This window comes from Oncorhynchus tshawytscha, linkage group LG30 (assembly GCF_018296145.1).
Source record: "Oncorhynchus tshawytscha isolate Ot180627B linkage group LG30, Otsh_v2.0, whole genome shotgun sequence".
NCBI lineage: Eukaryota > Metazoa > Chordata > Actinopteri > Salmoniformes > Salmonidae > Oncorhynchus > Oncorhynchus tshawytscha.
The window spans coordinates 25,082,104-25,099,649 of record NC_056458.1 but is presented as its reverse complement, the minus strand read 5'-3'; the positions used below and the strand labels follow the sequence as shown (position 1 = coordinate 25,099,649).

The window sequence follows — 17,546 nt, the reverse complement described above, 5'->3', positions numbered from 1 at the left end:
AAATATACATGCAACAATTTCAAAGAACAGTCTATTGAAATCAATTCAGTAGGCCCTAATCTATGGATTTCACATACCTTTAAAAAGAAAAGTTAGGGGCGTGGATGAGAAAAGTTAGTCAGTATATGGTGTGACCACTCATGCAGTGTGACATCTCCTTCGCATAGAGTTGATCAGGCTGTTGATTGTGGCCTGTGGAATGTTGTCCCAGTCCTCTTCAATGGCTGTGCCGAAGTTGCGGGATACTGGCGGGAACTGGAACATGCTGTCATACATGTCGATCCAGAGCCTCCCATACATGCTCAATGGGTGGCATGTCTGGTGAATATGCAGGCCATTGAAGAACTGGGACATTTTTAGCTTCCAGGAATTGTGTACAGATCCTTGTGACTTGGGGTCATACATTATCATGCTGAAACATGAGGGGATGGTGGCGGATGAACGGCACGACAATGGGCCTCAGGATCCCATCACAGGAACCAAATGGTGTATATGGGCAGTACCAACCATCCTCTCATATAGCCTACTTTTCTGAGGCCAACCTTAAAGTGTTTAATGAGAGACATTGAGTTAGTGGGTACATTCAAATTGCATAGATAAAATGCAATTGTTTTCATTGTCCATAGCTTATGCCTTCCCATACCATAACCCCACCTCCACCCCATGGGGCGCACTGTTCACAACGTTGACATCAGCAAACCACTAGCCCACACAACGCCATACACGTGGTCTGCGGTTTTGAGGCCGGATGGACAAATTCTCTAAAATGACGTTGAGGCGGCTTATGGTAGAACAAATTAACATTAAATTCTCTGGCAACAGCTCTGGTGGACATTCCTGCAGTCAGCATGGCAATTGCACGCTCCTTCAAAACTTGAGACATCTGTGGCATTGTGTTGTGTGACAAAACTGCACATTTTAGAATGGCCTTTATTTTCCCCAGCACAACGTGCACCTGTAGTGATCATGCTGTTTAATAAGCTACTTGACATTGCCAAGATAATCCATCCTCCTGACAGGCAAAGGAGAAATGCTCACTAACAGGGATGTAAACACATTTGTGCACAAAATCTGAGAGAAATAAGCTTTTTGTGCGTATGGAACATTTCTGGGATGTTTTATTTAAGCTCATGAAACATGGGACCAACACTTTACATGTTGCGTTTCTATTTTAGTTCAGCGTAGATATAAGGAAGAGACTCAGGGAGAGAAAAAGAAAGGGGGTTGCTGTTGTGAGAGAGAGAGAAGGAACAACAAAGACAGAATGAAAGAAAAAGGATAGACACACAGACAGAAAGGTGGGGGACAACTGTCATCAGTGAGTGGGGACATACGGGGGCCAGAGTGGGCCTGCGGTGGACTGGTGATGAAAAGCACAGGAAAGGCAAGCACACCGTTGACTGGCTGTAAGAGGAGCCTGTGTAAATAGATCCCGGGCCGGGGGAGTGCAGTGGTGACGCGGGGTGTGTGTAGTGCGTGTGCCTGTGTGCGTGTCTGTAGCGTATGAGTGGAGGGAGGGACGGCCCTGACAGAGCTCTGAGCTTCCTCTGAGTGACAGAAGCCAGCCTCCCTCCCACCCGCCTTGAAACTCGATCTCTGGGCAAGCCTGCGCCTCGCGCCCGTCGACCACCCACAGAGGGAAACGCAGCACAACGAAGCAAAGAGGAAGGAGGGGGTGAGGATGTGACCACACACACGCACACACACATGCACATGCATGCACGCACGCACACACACACACACACACACACACGCACGCACACGCACACACACACGACCCAGACAAAGGAACACACTTCCAAAAGCAGACATGCAAAGAAACAGACACTGCCAGAGACTACTATAAGTTTGCAGGCTGTTCTGTTAGGTCAAATGAAGCCACCAGATTGTTCCAAACAAAAACTATGCTGCTTTCCACTTTGCTTCTTATTAATATAAATCATTCTATTTCAATGATTCCAACAGTTCACCCAAGTGTTTCGATCTATACCGCAATTAGATTTTTTGCCCATATTGTGCAGCCCTTATATGCCCATGTAGCATGTGTGCTTGAGTATATTATGAGCTCCTTCATCTAATACTGAACAGCATCCTGCTGAATTAGTGGATATCCAGGGTCTTACCTGTTGGAATGGGGGGGATAGTAGTGACAGATCTGATGTCATAGGAAGACGGATGGCCAGGCTCCCTCTGCATGCTGGGATAGGGGGCCGGGGAGAGTGGCTTAATTCCAGAGGGAGAGGCCTATTCCCAGTTGCTGTCTGTCTAATGGCCTTGTGCTCTGCAATCATTTCCCCCCCTGCACTGGGGGGCTAGCCGGAGCCTAGCGGGACCATATCCAATTTCCCCCTACTCTAATCGCCTGATCTACTCAGGCCCCCTCCTCTTCATTTGGACTCAAAGCTCCCTAGTCGCCCCCCTCTATCTAGTGTGGTGATGGGCTGCTTTAATTTAAAGTGGGTGCCACGTTGTTATTGTCTGTCAGTGGGTGGATTTTTCATTTACGCAGGGGCATGGAGAGGTTACCACAAGGTTCTCATGTAATACCAACCTTCCTTGCATACGAGTGGGGGTAAATGCCATGTGTCTGGCTTTGGAATACAATAATAACTAACGATCTGTTTTATGTAGAGGGAAAGCAATTCAACCAAGATATGTTGAATGGGAGTTAAATGATCTCATTTGAGATGCCAGTAATGCCACATATGTACATGTAGCTGCTAGCATAAAGAGGCCCCACACCTTAGTTTGTAATGTAAGCACGAGGAGACCACCCTCATGTGGAACAATGATTGCTACCATTGTTGATTTACTGCCATCAGAGTACATGATACAACGGGCAAACCCACCAAGGGAAACTGGAGCCAAAATAGATGCTTTCATAGGGACCAGAATGGAGAGAATCTTCATTTAGCCTCATCCTGCAGTAGGATAGCATGATGACTAGGCTGGCGTCCAGGGTCTTGTACTGAATGCTGTCAGAGAGCGAGGATGCAGTGAGGAATGCCCCATGCCCATCTGTCTCCCCACGGTCCTCCAAACCCAACAAGCAATCCTCTTTCTGTCCCAGAGAGCCTGTGGAAAGCAGCTAGCTAATCACAGATCCCCAGAGGTGATGAGATGGCATGTGCTCAACTCCTGTCAGTTCCACTCTTCCATCAACCCCAGCATTAGCTGACCAGATGGACCAAATCCTTGAGGCAGATATGCAATGTACCAGTGCATTAAACAAGTGAGCTTAAAAAAAGAGGGAGAGACTTCAAATGAGTTTGGGCATTTGATGGCAAACGCATCAGCAGTCCACAAGTTCCAGTGTTTTATTGTAGGCACACTGGGGCATGCGCTTGGTGCATTTGGCACAAAATGGCCGCTCCTGATAGAAGATGAAGGGAGTGCTGTGGGAAACACCATAGACTCACCTGCGACTGACTCCCCCAGTTGCCTGTGCTCCACATCTTTGGGGGCAAAGGGCTCTAAGCCCATCAATGCTAAGAGCCGCTTCCCATCATCGGACTATGGGAAATAAGGTATAACTCGCCTGCATAGAATCAATAACCGAGATTAGATCATCTTGCATAATCTTTCAATGCATCGTGGCATATTGTGAAATTAATTTAGGTATATAGTTACATTAAGTGGCTTTCAAACAGTACACTGTATTCTGTGAGCACAGTTCTCAGAGTAATTGTAATAATTAATGATGAATTAAAAGTGAATGGGGTTTAATGAGGGTAAGCAGAGTCTTTGCGTGGGAAAGTTCCATAGGGATTAGTTATATTATTGGGACCATTTCCATTCCTTTTGGGGTCTTTGAGAGAAGCTGGAATTCAGATTTACAGCCGGGTGTAGAAGGGGTGGAGGAGGCCCCTCTTTTCACAGAGTCTCCCAGAGACAGGGGCTCATGGTGAGAGAAAGGGTCAGAGAAATGCATAATTCGCTGGTGTGTTGGTGTACGTCACTGATGCCGTGGCTCTCTGATGAACCCCTCACACATTAACAAACGACCCTCACTCACATTGACCCCCGGGCAAGGGATAATGTTCCCTCAACGAATATATCTCTGTAATACGCAGTTAGTGTTCGCTCACCCACTCATTTAGCATGCATCTAAAACGCAAATAATTTAGGGGGAGTTGGTTGACCTTTGTAGGGGGAGTGGGTTGATTTAGGCAGACTGCTGCCCTACAGAGCACAGTACATGATACAGGCAGACTGCTGCCCTACAGAGTACAGTCCATGATGCAGGCAGACTGCTGCCCTACAGAGTACAGTCCATGATGCAGGCAGACTGCTTCCCTACAGAGTACAGTCCATGATGCAGGCAGACGGCTGCCCTACAAAGTACAGTACATGATGCAGGCAGACGGCTGCCCTACAGAGTACAGTACATGATGCAGGCAGACGGCTGCCCTACAGAGTACAGTACATGATGCAGGCAGACGGCTGCCCTACAGAGTACAGTACATGATGCAGGCAGATGGCTGCCCTACAAAGTACAGTACATGATGCAGGCAGGCTGCTGCCCTACAGAGTACAGTACGTCCGGCTAAAAATCATTAAGGAGAAGTCCCCCTGGCGTACATCACCACCCCCTGCCGAGCTGTGTGGTAGACTGGGAGAGCCAGTCAGTCAGACCTCCCCCTCCCGTCCTCCTTCCATCCTCCCACCAAATTCCTCAGTCAGGCTGGATTACCAGGCCCGCCTCTGAACTCAATAGGCAGGTTTGAGGGCAAAAAGGGGGAGGCGTCGGTGGCTGAAGTTCTCGCTCTTCTGTCGTTGGTTGGTTCGCTGGCTGTCTGGCTGGTAAATATCCCTGCGTCGTGTTAAACAGGAGGGCTATAATTAACTGTGGGAGACGCCAGTCAGTCAGGGTTGGGCTCCATGCCAACGGATCAGCCCTAATTACTATATTCACTTTGTCAGGGAAGCTCACTTTGCTGCTCCCTCTGATAGGCCCTGGCAGCCTCAGAAATCCCCCGGCACTGCACAGCACATTCTCAGGGAGGCAGACGGGGCCGACTGGCAGGCAGGAGGGCCGGGAAGGCTAGCAGTTGCAGGGTGATGGAAGGCTGGGTGGGTGTAGGGCTGAGCGACTGCAGCAGAAGACACCACCCAATGGCCCCCGCTAAGCTCAGGGCCCAAACAAACACAGGGGCCACCAGACTGAGCAAAAATAATCCTGTACACAGTAATGCTGCTCCCAGCCGCCCTGACTGATTTTCACATTGATTGGATCTTGTACATATGTTCTTTTTACAGGTAGCACAAGACTGTGCCTTAAACCTGATCTGTGGCTCCATGTTTAGTCAACTCTGATTTCAGATTAAGATAAACACCAGTTTAAAAACAGACATGTCTGCCTCCTGCAGTGTCTCCATGAACAGCTTCAGTGCTATTTTGTGATGTCCAACATGCTCAATTTATTGATGTTGTTGAGAAGAGAAGTCGTATTTTTCACACGGTTTATAAACACCCTTTTAATATGCATGGGGTTTGGCTAAAATTAAATGCTCAGAATTGAGTTGCTATCAAAAGGCTGGTGGAGGTATTTACATTATATATATATATATATATATATATATATATATATATATATATATATATTTTTAGACGTGGCCTGCTATCAATGCTTCTAATACATTACTGAACTGGAAATATGTCAACTCCACAGGCGGGGGATGAATATGGCTTTATTTAAATAGTTTGACTGTGGAAGCAGCTCAGACAACCATTTCAGGGCAGTTTATCACACTAAAGCCTCTTTCACACTGCCGGCCCAAACTGTCCACATACAGGCAAATCCCACTCCAAAGCCTGTTTCAACACAGCCACAGCCAGAGAGGGATAACGATCACTAGCATACGTGGGAGCCTTCATGGGGCACCACGGAGAGAAGCTGATAGTAGAGATATAATTACGTACAGTATGCACAAGCAGAGTCATCGACAGCCCTCTTGCCAAATGCAGGGCATTCATTCTGATGAGCTTTATATCCGAGTACTATGGGCACTGGACAAGTGGTCTGACTGAGAGACTGAAAATAAAACTTAATTTGAGGTAAAGACATACTGAGTGACATTCAGTAGAATATGGACTGTACAACTCCAATGCAATACAATTTAGATTCAAACATGCGTCCATGTTCGGTTAGACTATTTCAGGATTCAAAACCAACAGAGACGACAGTGATTAAATTAAGCCCTCTTCTGACTCAAGTCAGACACTCAGCTCAGTCCTCACACTCTCTGGAGGTCACTTCTTACCATGGAAAACAGTAGGTCAACCTGACGAGCACTTATGACGTCTTCTCATGATTCTGGTGATGTCACACGGTTAGACTCCTACTCAGATAATAAAAAAGGCCGTCTTAGGTCACAAGGTAAATCTCAAACTCAAATATCATCTGACAAAGTGGGAAAGGGCCGAGACAGAATCCCTGAATTCTGTCAGAATCAGATGAACCTCTTCCACGCAGACATGTCTGGAATGATTTAACCTACTGAATGTCCTTGTATCTTATTCACAAAGTGTGTCCCGGAATTCAGTCCTTTTCTCTCGGATGGCAACAAAACCGTATTGAACAAGAGAAGAAACAGGCTGTATAATTGAATTATTGGAAAACAAATGCAACTTCCAGCAGAAAGGAAGGATGTCTCTCTTTAAGGGGGAGCGTAAGGTGGACATATCAGGCCTCTATCAGACAGAGGTAAATTGCAACACCGTACAGCCGTGAGGTCAAGCAGTGATAACACAGCTAGAAATCCCCTTGTTCATTAAACTACCTGTTCCATCTTATCATTCCACTTGACAAAATAAAGGACCGGGAACGCTCATGCATTACAAAGAACAGTAGTATATAAAGAGGTGTAGAAATCACCCTCTTTTCAATTTAATACCAGACAACTCTTTGAGAAGTTATCGGGTGGAATCTGTAACTAAAAACGAAAGTAATCAATACCCTCTTTTAATGTCTTCAGACATAAATAAGTTTGAGAGAGAAGTCACATGCAACACTAGCATGGTCTGCACTCTGAGCCAAAATGGAGGTGAACCGAACAACCCAAAAATATCCTCACCAGGAGTCCAGAGAGGAAGACACTCAGCACTTTGAAAGGGTGTCCATAACTCCCCTTCTCAGAGAGACGAGATGAAACACTTTGAAAGGGTGTCCATAACTCCCCTTCTCAGAGAGACGAGATGAAACACTTTGAAAGGGTGTCCATAACTCCCCTTCTCAGAGATGAGATGAAACACTTTGAAAGGGTGTCCATAACTCCCCTTCTCAGAGAGACGAGATGAAACACTTTGAAAGGGTGTCCATAACTCCCCTTCTCAGAGAGATGAGATGAAACACTTTGAAAGGGTGTCCATAACTCCCCTTCTCAGAGAGACGAGATGAAACACTTTGAAAGGGTGTCCATAACTCCCCTTCTCAGAGAGATGAGATGAAACACTTTGAAAGGGTGTCCATAACTCCCCTTCTCAGAGAGATGAGATGAAACACTTTGAAAGGGTGTCCATAACTCCCCTTCTCAGAGATGAGATGAAACACTTTGAAAGGGTGTCCATAACTCCCCTTCTCAGAGAGATGAGATGAAACACTTTGAAAGGGTGTCCATAACTCCCCTTCTCAGAGAGATGAAACACTTTGAAAGGGTGTCCATAACTCCCCTTCTCAGAGATGAGATGAAACACTTTGAAAGGGTGTCCATAACTCCCCTTCTCAGAGAGACGAGATGAAACACTTTGAAAGGGTGTCCATAACTCCCCTTCTCAGAGATGAGATGAAACACTTTGAAAGGGTGTCCATAACTCCCCTTCTCAGAGAGACGAGATGAAACACTTTGAAAGGGTGTCGATAACTCCCCTTCTCAGAGATGAGATGAAACACTTTGAAAGGGTGTCCATAACTCCCCTTCTCAGAGAGACGAGATGAAACACTTTGAAAGGGTGTCCATAACTCCCCTTCTCAGAGAGATAAGATGAACACTTTGAAAGGGTGTCCATAACTCCCCTTCTCAGAGAGACGAGATGAAACACTTTGAAAGGGTGTCCATAACTCCCCTTCTCAGAGATGAGATGAAACACTTTGAAAGGGTGTCCATAACTCCCCTTCTCAGAGAGACGAGATGAAACACTTTGAAAGGGTTGAAACACTACATTGAAACACTACATTGAGTTAGCAACTCTGAGCCCCTCTGAACAGAGCAGTAATTAAGGTAGCTTTCCAGCTCCAAGCGACAGAGGGATGAAATTTCCACCCCTCTGCCGGAACCCCTTGATGTTTTGTACCTTGGGTTCTGGGCCCATTCTGGCAACTAGAGCAGTTATTTTTTCCCTTTTCCTTTTTTCCCTCTCCTACAGAGTTCACAGAATCCCCGAGAACACAGCCTCCCAGCCAAAACCCCAGCACGATTAATTTAGTAACGGGTTATTAAGCTCAAACATAAATTGCAGCCCTGGACGGTTTATATGGAAAAGAAGCCTGATTTATTAGAGACCCAGAGACAAAACAGGTTTTTATTTTCCATTTATTCATCAACACTCGTTGGGAGTGGTAACTCGGAAGGAATTTTCAGACAGAAAAGGAGAGGAGAAAAGGGAAGAAGTGGGGAGGGGGTGGGGCAGCAACAATGGCTGCCGTGATCAAATTGCTGGGGAGAGGAGCACAATGGCCATGACATTCTTATCCAAGCTCTTCCCTGGACAACACTATATTTGTTTGGCGGAGCACTGCATCAGCTGAACACATATATCAATAGTGTTTGCTATCGCACTGTATCCTTGTATCGGTTCTTGACTTTCAGTAGATATTTCATCAAGGCTGGCTAACGGCCTCCTCTGAGCAACAGGAAACACTCCTGGGTTTGTCTAAAGTCCGAAAATAGGTCTACATAGTGATCCATCACTCCCAGGTCTACATAGTGATCCATCACTCCCAGGTCTACATAGTGATCCATCACTCCCAGGTCTACATAATGATCCATCACTCCCAGGTCTACATAGTGATCCATCACTCCCAGGTCTACATAGTGATCCATCACTCCCAGGTCTACATAATGATCCATCACTCCCAGGTCTACATAATGATCCATCACTCCCAGGTCTACATAATGATCCATCACTCCCAGGTCTACATAATGATCCATCACTCCCAGGTCTACATAATGATCCATCACTCCCAGGTCTACATAATGATCCATCACTCCCAGGTCTACATAATGATCCATCACTCCCAGGTCTACATAATGATCCATCACTCCCAGGTCTACATAATGATCCATCACTCCCAGGTCTACATAATGATCCATCAATGGATTATTATTATTTATTTATTTTTTACAGAATTTCTGACAAACTGAAACTAAGGAGTTCACGGTTACATAAACTTGACCATTATGCTGAAAGTGACTAAGCCACTTTGTCCCCTCTCTTCCTGAGTAGACTGAGCGGTTTATGACTTTGGGGACGTACTCCTCTGACTAAGAAAGGGGCCTCTGGGGTAGTGAGCCAACGATTGTGCCAAACATTGACAGTGTACCCTCAATATGTCTGCTGTATAAGGACTGCCTCTAGTCACCAGAGAAACCACCTGCCAATGGGCCCACAACTCAGCTGTATACCATCTTATACCATGGATCACAACCTGTCCATTCCAGAGACGTCATACAAACAGACAAAATCAAACACACAACACACCAATAGATTATTATATCTCATAATGGTGTGCAGACCTCTGCATAGAAGGGATATGAATGAGTGGAATGGAAGCTGGATCTCAGTCCTCCCCTCTATCCTGTTGCGGTGTTGTTCTCCTGTTCTAAAAGTCACCCGATTCCTGACCTCTGTGTCTACTGTGCATTAGGTCTGCCTCTGTTTGCCAGAGCACCATGGGTCATCAGGGCCCAGAATGAAGCATGGCACGGCTGCTGCTGACACAGCACATAGCACTGCTGTGCTGCGTTGCTCTGTGTGTGTGTGTGGGGGGGGGGCTTACTTACAGCGGAGGGGCTTACTGTAAATCACCAAACAGACTAATGGGCCCTGAGGATGAGCTGACTCAGGTGGGCCCAGACCTAAAACACCAAGCCGTCGTCTAAGACTGTGTGTGGGTGCAATAGTACATTCAGTACATATTATCTGATGAGTAGTTTTTGTTATCCATTTTACATTCAATATTGTTTGAACGGATGAATATCTGTTTCAACTACAGTAAGTAAATTAAGCTACTCGTCTGTCCTCCCACCTGCAGTCTGTTTGTTCTTCTCGCTCTTTCGTTCTCTTTATATTTCACATTGCTCTCTCCTGCGCTCTCTTTTGTTTGAGGAGAGGAGAGCCATGGCGACGGAGGAACCTCACAAAAGGGTCACATGACGTGGAGCCGAGGCGGGCGGGTGGACACAATGGCCGCACCACTTCGCACAGCTGGAGTGTCACGCATTCCTGGTGTTTACAAGATTTAGGTGGAAAACAAATCCACCCCCCTGAGGAACTCTGCGGTGCAAAATGGGCTCATTTTCTGTCTGAATAGAGGGTTTATGTCATCAGCATCGATGCATTTTAGGATCATGAGAAAATAGCAACCTGTGAAAACGATGGTGGTGGTGCTAGGAGGGTAGAATAACTGACAAGGCAGAGGAGAATAGGCTAGGTAGTGGTCACTCTTCAATGGGAAAAGTTGACGGAGCTAAGGGTAGGAGGGACAAGAGTCTACTTCTGCATTTCTTAGGGTAATTTGGTGTAATTTAAAATAATATTTCAAAAATATAACATCTGTTCTACAATCTTCAATTCTGGGCCTCCAATTCGGTTGCCATTTTGAGAATCACAGTGTTGTCATCAAAGACAAGAATCAAAAGAGCCCCTTTCTTGTGCCGAAATATATTGACGTAACGATAATTGAAACTTCTGTTGGACGTTGTTCCTTCATTGCCAAGGCATTGCCAGCATACCTAAGCCATGGCAGCTTAAATCAGATACACAGCAGAGTGTTCTTTAAATAAAGAACCGCTCACCCCTTAAAACTCTTCACATGCGTCGCTAGTTTTTACCAACTCAAGACATGACTTCACAGAAAAGCAGCAGGGCCAATCAAAACTGTCCAGAACAGCCTTGACCAACCATGCGACAAGGAATATTCCTTAAAAGGTGGTCGTAGTGGAGTAATAGAGTTCAGTTTGAGGGGGTGGCTGTGGGCTGGTGGTTTCGGACTACTGACTACTAAGGTCATCCTTTGATTCCCAGAGGGTTTCAGATTGTACTGACAAAGCTGGTTTGAGTTGGAGCTTACAAGAGGGAGGAGCATTGAGTAGCCTATGTAATGACATGTAATGAATGGTGTTTTAAAAAACTATGCTAGCATGGGCTAATGTAAGGATGGACTAACTGGATCGCATGGGAAGTGGAATCCAATGAGGTGGAATCCAATGAGAAGGAACAAATGAGGAGCTCAGCCATTCGAGAGGAAGAGACACTGTCCAAAAGGTAAATAAAAACACACAAAACGCCAGTGGAAGCAGCTGAAAGAAGGGTGGGGGGCGGAGGGCCAGTGAACAATAAGAGGACATTGTCTCCTCCGCTTGACTGGGCACCATTTGCCTGACCCCACCCCTGACCCCGCCCCCGACAGGGGTGAAGGGGACGGGTGATGTGTCCCCGTCGGATGACAATAGAGGCATTGATGACGAGGGTCTACACACACACACACGTCTGTTCGGCCATGATGCTGCATGTCTGTTACACCAACACAGACACACACATCCTGTCTGTTGTGCCTCTACTAATGTGGTGTGTGTGTGTGTGTGTGTGTGTGTGTGTGTGTGTGTGTGTGTGTGTGTGTGTGTGTGTGTGTAAGTAGGGACAGGCAGAAGCAGAGCAGACACTCACCTCTGGTGTGTTTTTCTTGAACTCGCGGCTCTGGTCGATGAGCTTTTTCCTGGACTGCTCGCTCTCATCTTGTCTGTTGGCCAGGGCTGTGGCTGTGGCATTCAGTTCTCTCTGTGAGACCAAGAGGGGAGGAGGAGAAAACACTAAATGATTACACAGGGCTCTGTGGGGGGTGACCGTCATTTACATCAGCAGACAAACAAGAAAACCCCTCTTCTTTTAACTCTCTTTTCCCCCCTGTAGTCTGGCACCACTAGCCCTTCACTGGGAGAGGGGGAGCGTGAGAGAGAAGAGAAAGAGAGAGACAGAATCAGCCTCATCTTCTCTCCTCTCCCTCCAGACAGAGACAGACAGACACAGAGACACAGAGACACAGAGACACAGAGACACAGAGACACAGAGACACAGACAGACACAGAGACACAGAGACACAGACAGACAGACAGACAGACAGACAGACAGACAGACAGACAGACAGACAGACAGACAGACAGACAGACAGACAGACAGACAGACAGACAGACCTAGATATGACACTAGCACAGGCACCATGACTACTTACACGCTGGCATCACACACACCCCACTGTACAGTACACACACTGTACAGTGTACGCACACATAAAATGTACACATACACTCCCTTCTTCCCCCCTTTCTTTCAGCACATCTTCCATCTTTAACTACAGACAGAAGTGTAAAAACGAAGTACAACTACTTGGATCCAAGCAGCATTTCCACTAAAAAATGTATTCAAGAGAGAAAGGAAAATAGCTTTTCTCACAGGCAGAAATTCACCAGCAGCCTTTATGGTCTCTAGGCATGTAAATGTCATAGGGCAGATCCCAGATCATCAATATTGGGAGAGAGGTACCCAGAGGAGATATAAACACTGACTCTAGATCAGCATGGACAAGTCAGGCTAGGAGGAGACTATACTGTAGCCTAATAGTACTATTCAGAGGCCTCTGCAGCCAGGATACTAGCCTAAGCTTTAGAATATCCACACAGAGGATGAAGCCCCCTACACAATGTTATGTCTGACTCTGAACCTGTCATAATGTAATCCACAAGTATCTATAGTTATTCCATTGGACTGGGACGTGTGAAGTGACTTACTGACAAGCAGTGTCAAGATGGGCCTTCGCCGACGCTGTGTATGTGTTTGCGTGTGTCGTCTCTGCTCTGAGAGAGCAAGAGAGAAAAGAGAAAAAGGGAGAGGCAGAGAGAGGCAGAGAGAGAGGGGGCAGGCAGAGAGAGGCAGAGAGGCAGAGAGAGGCAGAGAGAGAGGGGGCAGAGAGAGAGGCAGAGAGAGAGGCAGAGAGAGGGGGAGCGAGAGAGAGGCAGAGAGAGAGAGAGAGAGGCAGATAGAGGGGCAGAGAGAGAGCAGAGAGAGAGAGGCAGAGCGAGAGAGAGGCAGAGAGAGAGAGAGATGCAGAGCGAGAGAGAGAGAGGAGAGAGGCAGAGCGAGAGAGAGGCAGAGCGAGAGAGAGAGGCAGAGAGAGAGAGAGAGAGGCAGAGCGAGAGAGAGGCAGAGCGAGAGAGAGGCAGAGCAGAGAGAGAGAGAGAGAGAGAGAGAGAGAGAGAGAGAGAGAGAGAGAGAGAGAGAGAGAGGCAGTTGAGGCTGACATCTGGGAGCCAGATGCAGGGAACAAATCACCTTAATTAGGCTGGAACTGAGCAAGCCAGATTGCAGCCTCCACTTTAATCCACACAGCCACCACCACCACTACCCACCATCCACCACTATTACCAACCACCACCCACTACTACCAACCACCACCCACTACTACCAACCACTTCTACCAACCACCACCACTACTACCACTACTACTAACCACCACCACTACTACCAACCACCACCACCACCAATACCCACCACCACCAACCACCCCACTACTACCAACCACCACCACCACTACCCACCACCCACCACTACTACCAAATACCACCCACCACTACTACCACCCACCACCACTACCACCCACCACCACTACCACCCACCACCCCCACCACCCCACTACTACCAACCACCACCACTACCCACCACCACCACTACTACCAACCACCACTACCCACCACCAACCACCACTACCCACCACCACCACCACTACCACCACCACCACTACTACCCACCACCACCACCACCACCACCACCACCACCCACCACTACCCACCACCACCACTACCCACCACCACCACTACCCACCACTACCCACCACCACCACCATCAACCACCACTACCATCAACCACCACTGCCATCAACCACCATTTGGGTACAATAAAAAATGTTGGTGTCTTTTTAAGGCCATGTGTGTGCATCATATTTCAAGACGTCAAACTTCACCCACAATCCCCGTGGTGCCACCTCTGCCGCGGTGGGCATGCTAATTGCAGCTCTGTGGAGTGGGCGCTAGGGGGAACTGTTCCCAGGTCATAGTAGAGGGGTTGGTGGGCCTGGCACTGCCACTCTACCCTGCTGGCAACACTGACCCAGAGTCAGGGAGAGGCCCGCTGCAGATTACCTCCACCCCGCTGTCTCTGGCCCGGGGGGCCTATATGACAGAAAGCCTGCAGAAACCAGGGTTTGCCACAGGGACACTGAGCAGAGTGGAAGACAAGCTAATAGAAAGGTTATAGAGTTAGCTAGCCCTGGGAGCTAACGCATTAGCACTGGCTAGCTGTACTGTAGCTCTCAGCAACTGTATTCCCTCACTCACTCTCCTGCTGTATCTAGACTAGAGAGGAATGGATAAGTGAGCGAGGGAAGAAGTAGGGAGGTTTGGAGAAGTGGAAAGGAGGAACGCCACATTCCCCCAAAAGCTACACTCTTGAGACTGATTAGCAGATGCTGCTGTTAAGCCCATTATGCAAACGATTTGGCTAATCAACTCAAATTGATTAGCACTAGGCTTCCTAACCCATGTCCTAATGCGCCGGCGCTGAGCCCGTCCGCGGGAATGGGGTGGGGTTGGGCCCAGGGAGCTTAGGGGGTAATTATGTTTTATCAACAGGACGAGTCAGCCCAACCCCAGCCCCCTGTCTTCATCCACCCACGTAGCTCACCAGTGGTGATTATAACATGAAAATACTGGTGGAGGAAACTCAATTAAAAAAGCTAATATGAAACCACTAAACACACAAACGCTATAATTCTGATCAGTGGACTTCCCATAGTCAAATTCAGCATGAGTCTACAATAATGCTACATTGTTTGAGTATTGGGATGCAGGCAAAACACCATTCTGAGTGAGTCTGCCTGCCTGTTACCAAGATTGTGCAGTTAAGATTAAAGCAAGTCCCTCTCTTCATCTATTGCCTAGTTACTGTTATACCCATAGAACTGGACCACATCAAACATTAAAGCTGCGATATGTCACTTTTTGGGCCACCTGACCAAATCCTTTGCTAGGAGTCAACATGATTCGATAGAACTTTTCAGCTAGCTAGAAGATGTGGTAAACAATGAAGTAAACACATATCAGTCCAATCAAAGTTACCGGAAAAAAGACGTTGACTTATCTGTGTCCATTGACCTTGAGCCTTGTTGGACAGGCACTGTCAATGTAACTCTATGGCAGCACGCAGGGGGAAGAAGCTGCCTGGCCCTCAGTGGTCTCTCCCAGAAAAGTCAATGTGTTCAGGCTACATGAGGCCATGGTGTATAGAAACTGGCATTTTAGTTCAGAATCTGTGTAAGAATAGCCTAGGCTATATGATTCATTTACTGTATGGCACAGCTGTAGGAGCTATGGCATAGGATAGTGAGAATAATAGGGTAACACACAGACCACTGCTTATACTACTTCAAAATGAACCGTCACAAATGCTGACTATTCCATCATAGGGGGGCGTGACCAACTTCACCAACACTAGGAGGACAGATGTGGCCAAACCCCTCTCACACGTCCTACCCCCACCCCCCTCAGCGTGTCCCACCCTACCCTATCTCCAGGCTCCATAACGTCGGCCCTCTCAGCCTTTCTGCCTACATCGGGCCCTGCCGCCTCTCACAGCAGCCATGCTTAAATAAAGGACCAAATTGTGCTCTATAATGGCTTTATAATTTTTGTAATGGAAGAATTTTGCTGGCTCAGGCAGTGGTGCTTGTCTTAGTTAATTTGTTCAGTAGTAAACGCTGATGGAACAGATTACCACGCTCCCTCGAGAGCTTGACTGTGCCAGATGCTATCAGCTGCATGAGCTGAAGGGAATATCTCTCTCTCTGGGTCTCTCTCCCTGTGTCCCCCTGTGTCCCCTCTCTCTGTGTCTCCCCTCTGTGTGTCTCCTCGTCCTCTCTGTGTCTCATCACCCCTGTGTGTCTCCCTGTTCCCCTGTGTGTCTCCCCCCCTGTGTGTCTCCCTGTTCCCCTGTGTCCCCTGTTCCCCTGTGTGTCTCCCTGTTCCCTGTGTGTCTCCCTGTTCCCTGTGTGTCTCCCTGTTCCTCTGTGTGTCTCCTCTGTTCCTCTGTGTGCCTCCCTGTGTCTCCTCCCTGTGTGAGTCTCTCCCTGTTCCCTGTGTGTCTCCCTGTTCCCCTGTGTGTCTCCCTGTTCCCCTGTGTGTGTTCATGTGTGTCTCCCTCCTCTTGTGTCTCCCTGTTCCCTGTGTGTCTCCCTCCCCTGTGTGTGTTCCCCTGTGTGTGTTCCCTCTGTGTGTCTCCCTGTTCCTCTGTGTGTCTCCCTCTCTGTGTGTCTCCCTGTGTCTCCCTGTTCCCCTGTGTGTCTCCCTGTTCCCTGTGTGTCTCCCTGTGTGTCTCCCTGTTCCCCTGTGTCTCCCTGTTCCTCTGTGTGTCTCCCTGTTCTCCCTGTGTGTCTCCCTGTTCCTCTGTGTGTCTGTGTGTCTCCCTCCCTCTGTGTCTCCCTGTTCCTCTGTGTCTCCCTCCCTCTGTGTCTCCCTCCCTCTGTGTGTCTCCCTCTCTGTGTGTGTCTCTCCTGTTCCTCTGTGTCTCCCTCCCTCTGTGTGTCTCCCTCCCTCTGTGTGTCTCCCTCCTGTGTGTGTGTCTCCTGTTCCTCTGTGTCTCCCTCCCTCTGTGTGTCTCCCTCCCTCTGTGTGTCTCCCTGTTCCTCTGTGTGTCTCCCTGTTCCTCTGTGTCTCCCTCCCTCTGTGTCTCCCTCCCCTCTGTGTGTCTCCCTCCTCTGTGTGTCTCCCTGTTCCTCTGTGTGTCTCCCTCCCCTCTGTGTGTCTCCCTCCTCTGTGTGTCTCCCTCCCTCTGTGTGTGTCCTCTGTGTGTCTCCCTGTTCCTGTGTGTCTCCCTCCCTCTGTGTGTCTCCCTCCCTCTGTGTGTCTCCCCCCTGTGTCTCCCTGTGTGTGTCTCCCTGTTCCCTGTGTGTCTCCCTGTTCCCTGTGTGTCTCCCTGTTCCCCTGTGTGTCTCCCTGTTCCCCTGTCTCCCTGTGTGTCTCCCTGTTCCCCTGTGTGTCTCCCCTCTGTGTGTCTCCCTCCCTCTGTGTGTCTCCCTCCCTCTGTGTGTCTCCCTCCCTGTGTGTCTCCCTCTGTGTGTCTCCCTCCCTCTGTGTGTCTCCCTCCCTCTGTGTGTCTCCCTCCCTCTGTGTGTCTGTGTCTCCTCCTCTGTGTGTGTGTGTCTCCCTCCTGTGTGTGTGTGTGTCTCCCTCCCTGTGTGTCTCCCTGTTCCTCTGTGTGTGTGTCTCCCTGTTCCTCTGCTC

General features: G+C 48.2%; 1 protein-coding gene across 6 annotated transcripts in view; it reads right to left on the bottom strand.

The window, feature by feature from the left end:
- Positions 1-17,546, bottom strand: part of LOC112229108 (homeobox protein cut-like 1) — a 227,154-nt gene that overhangs the window by 160,954 nt on the left and 48,654 nt on the right. For all 6 annotated transcript variants that reach the window (XM_042309689.1, XM_042309690.1, XM_042309694.1 and 3 more), the window contains exon 2: positions 11,887-11,997. In XM_042309689.1, the coding sequence (XP_042165623.1) occupies positions 11,887-11,997 (111 nt within the window). The remainder of the gene's footprint in view (positions 1-11,886; positions 11,998-17,546) is intronic.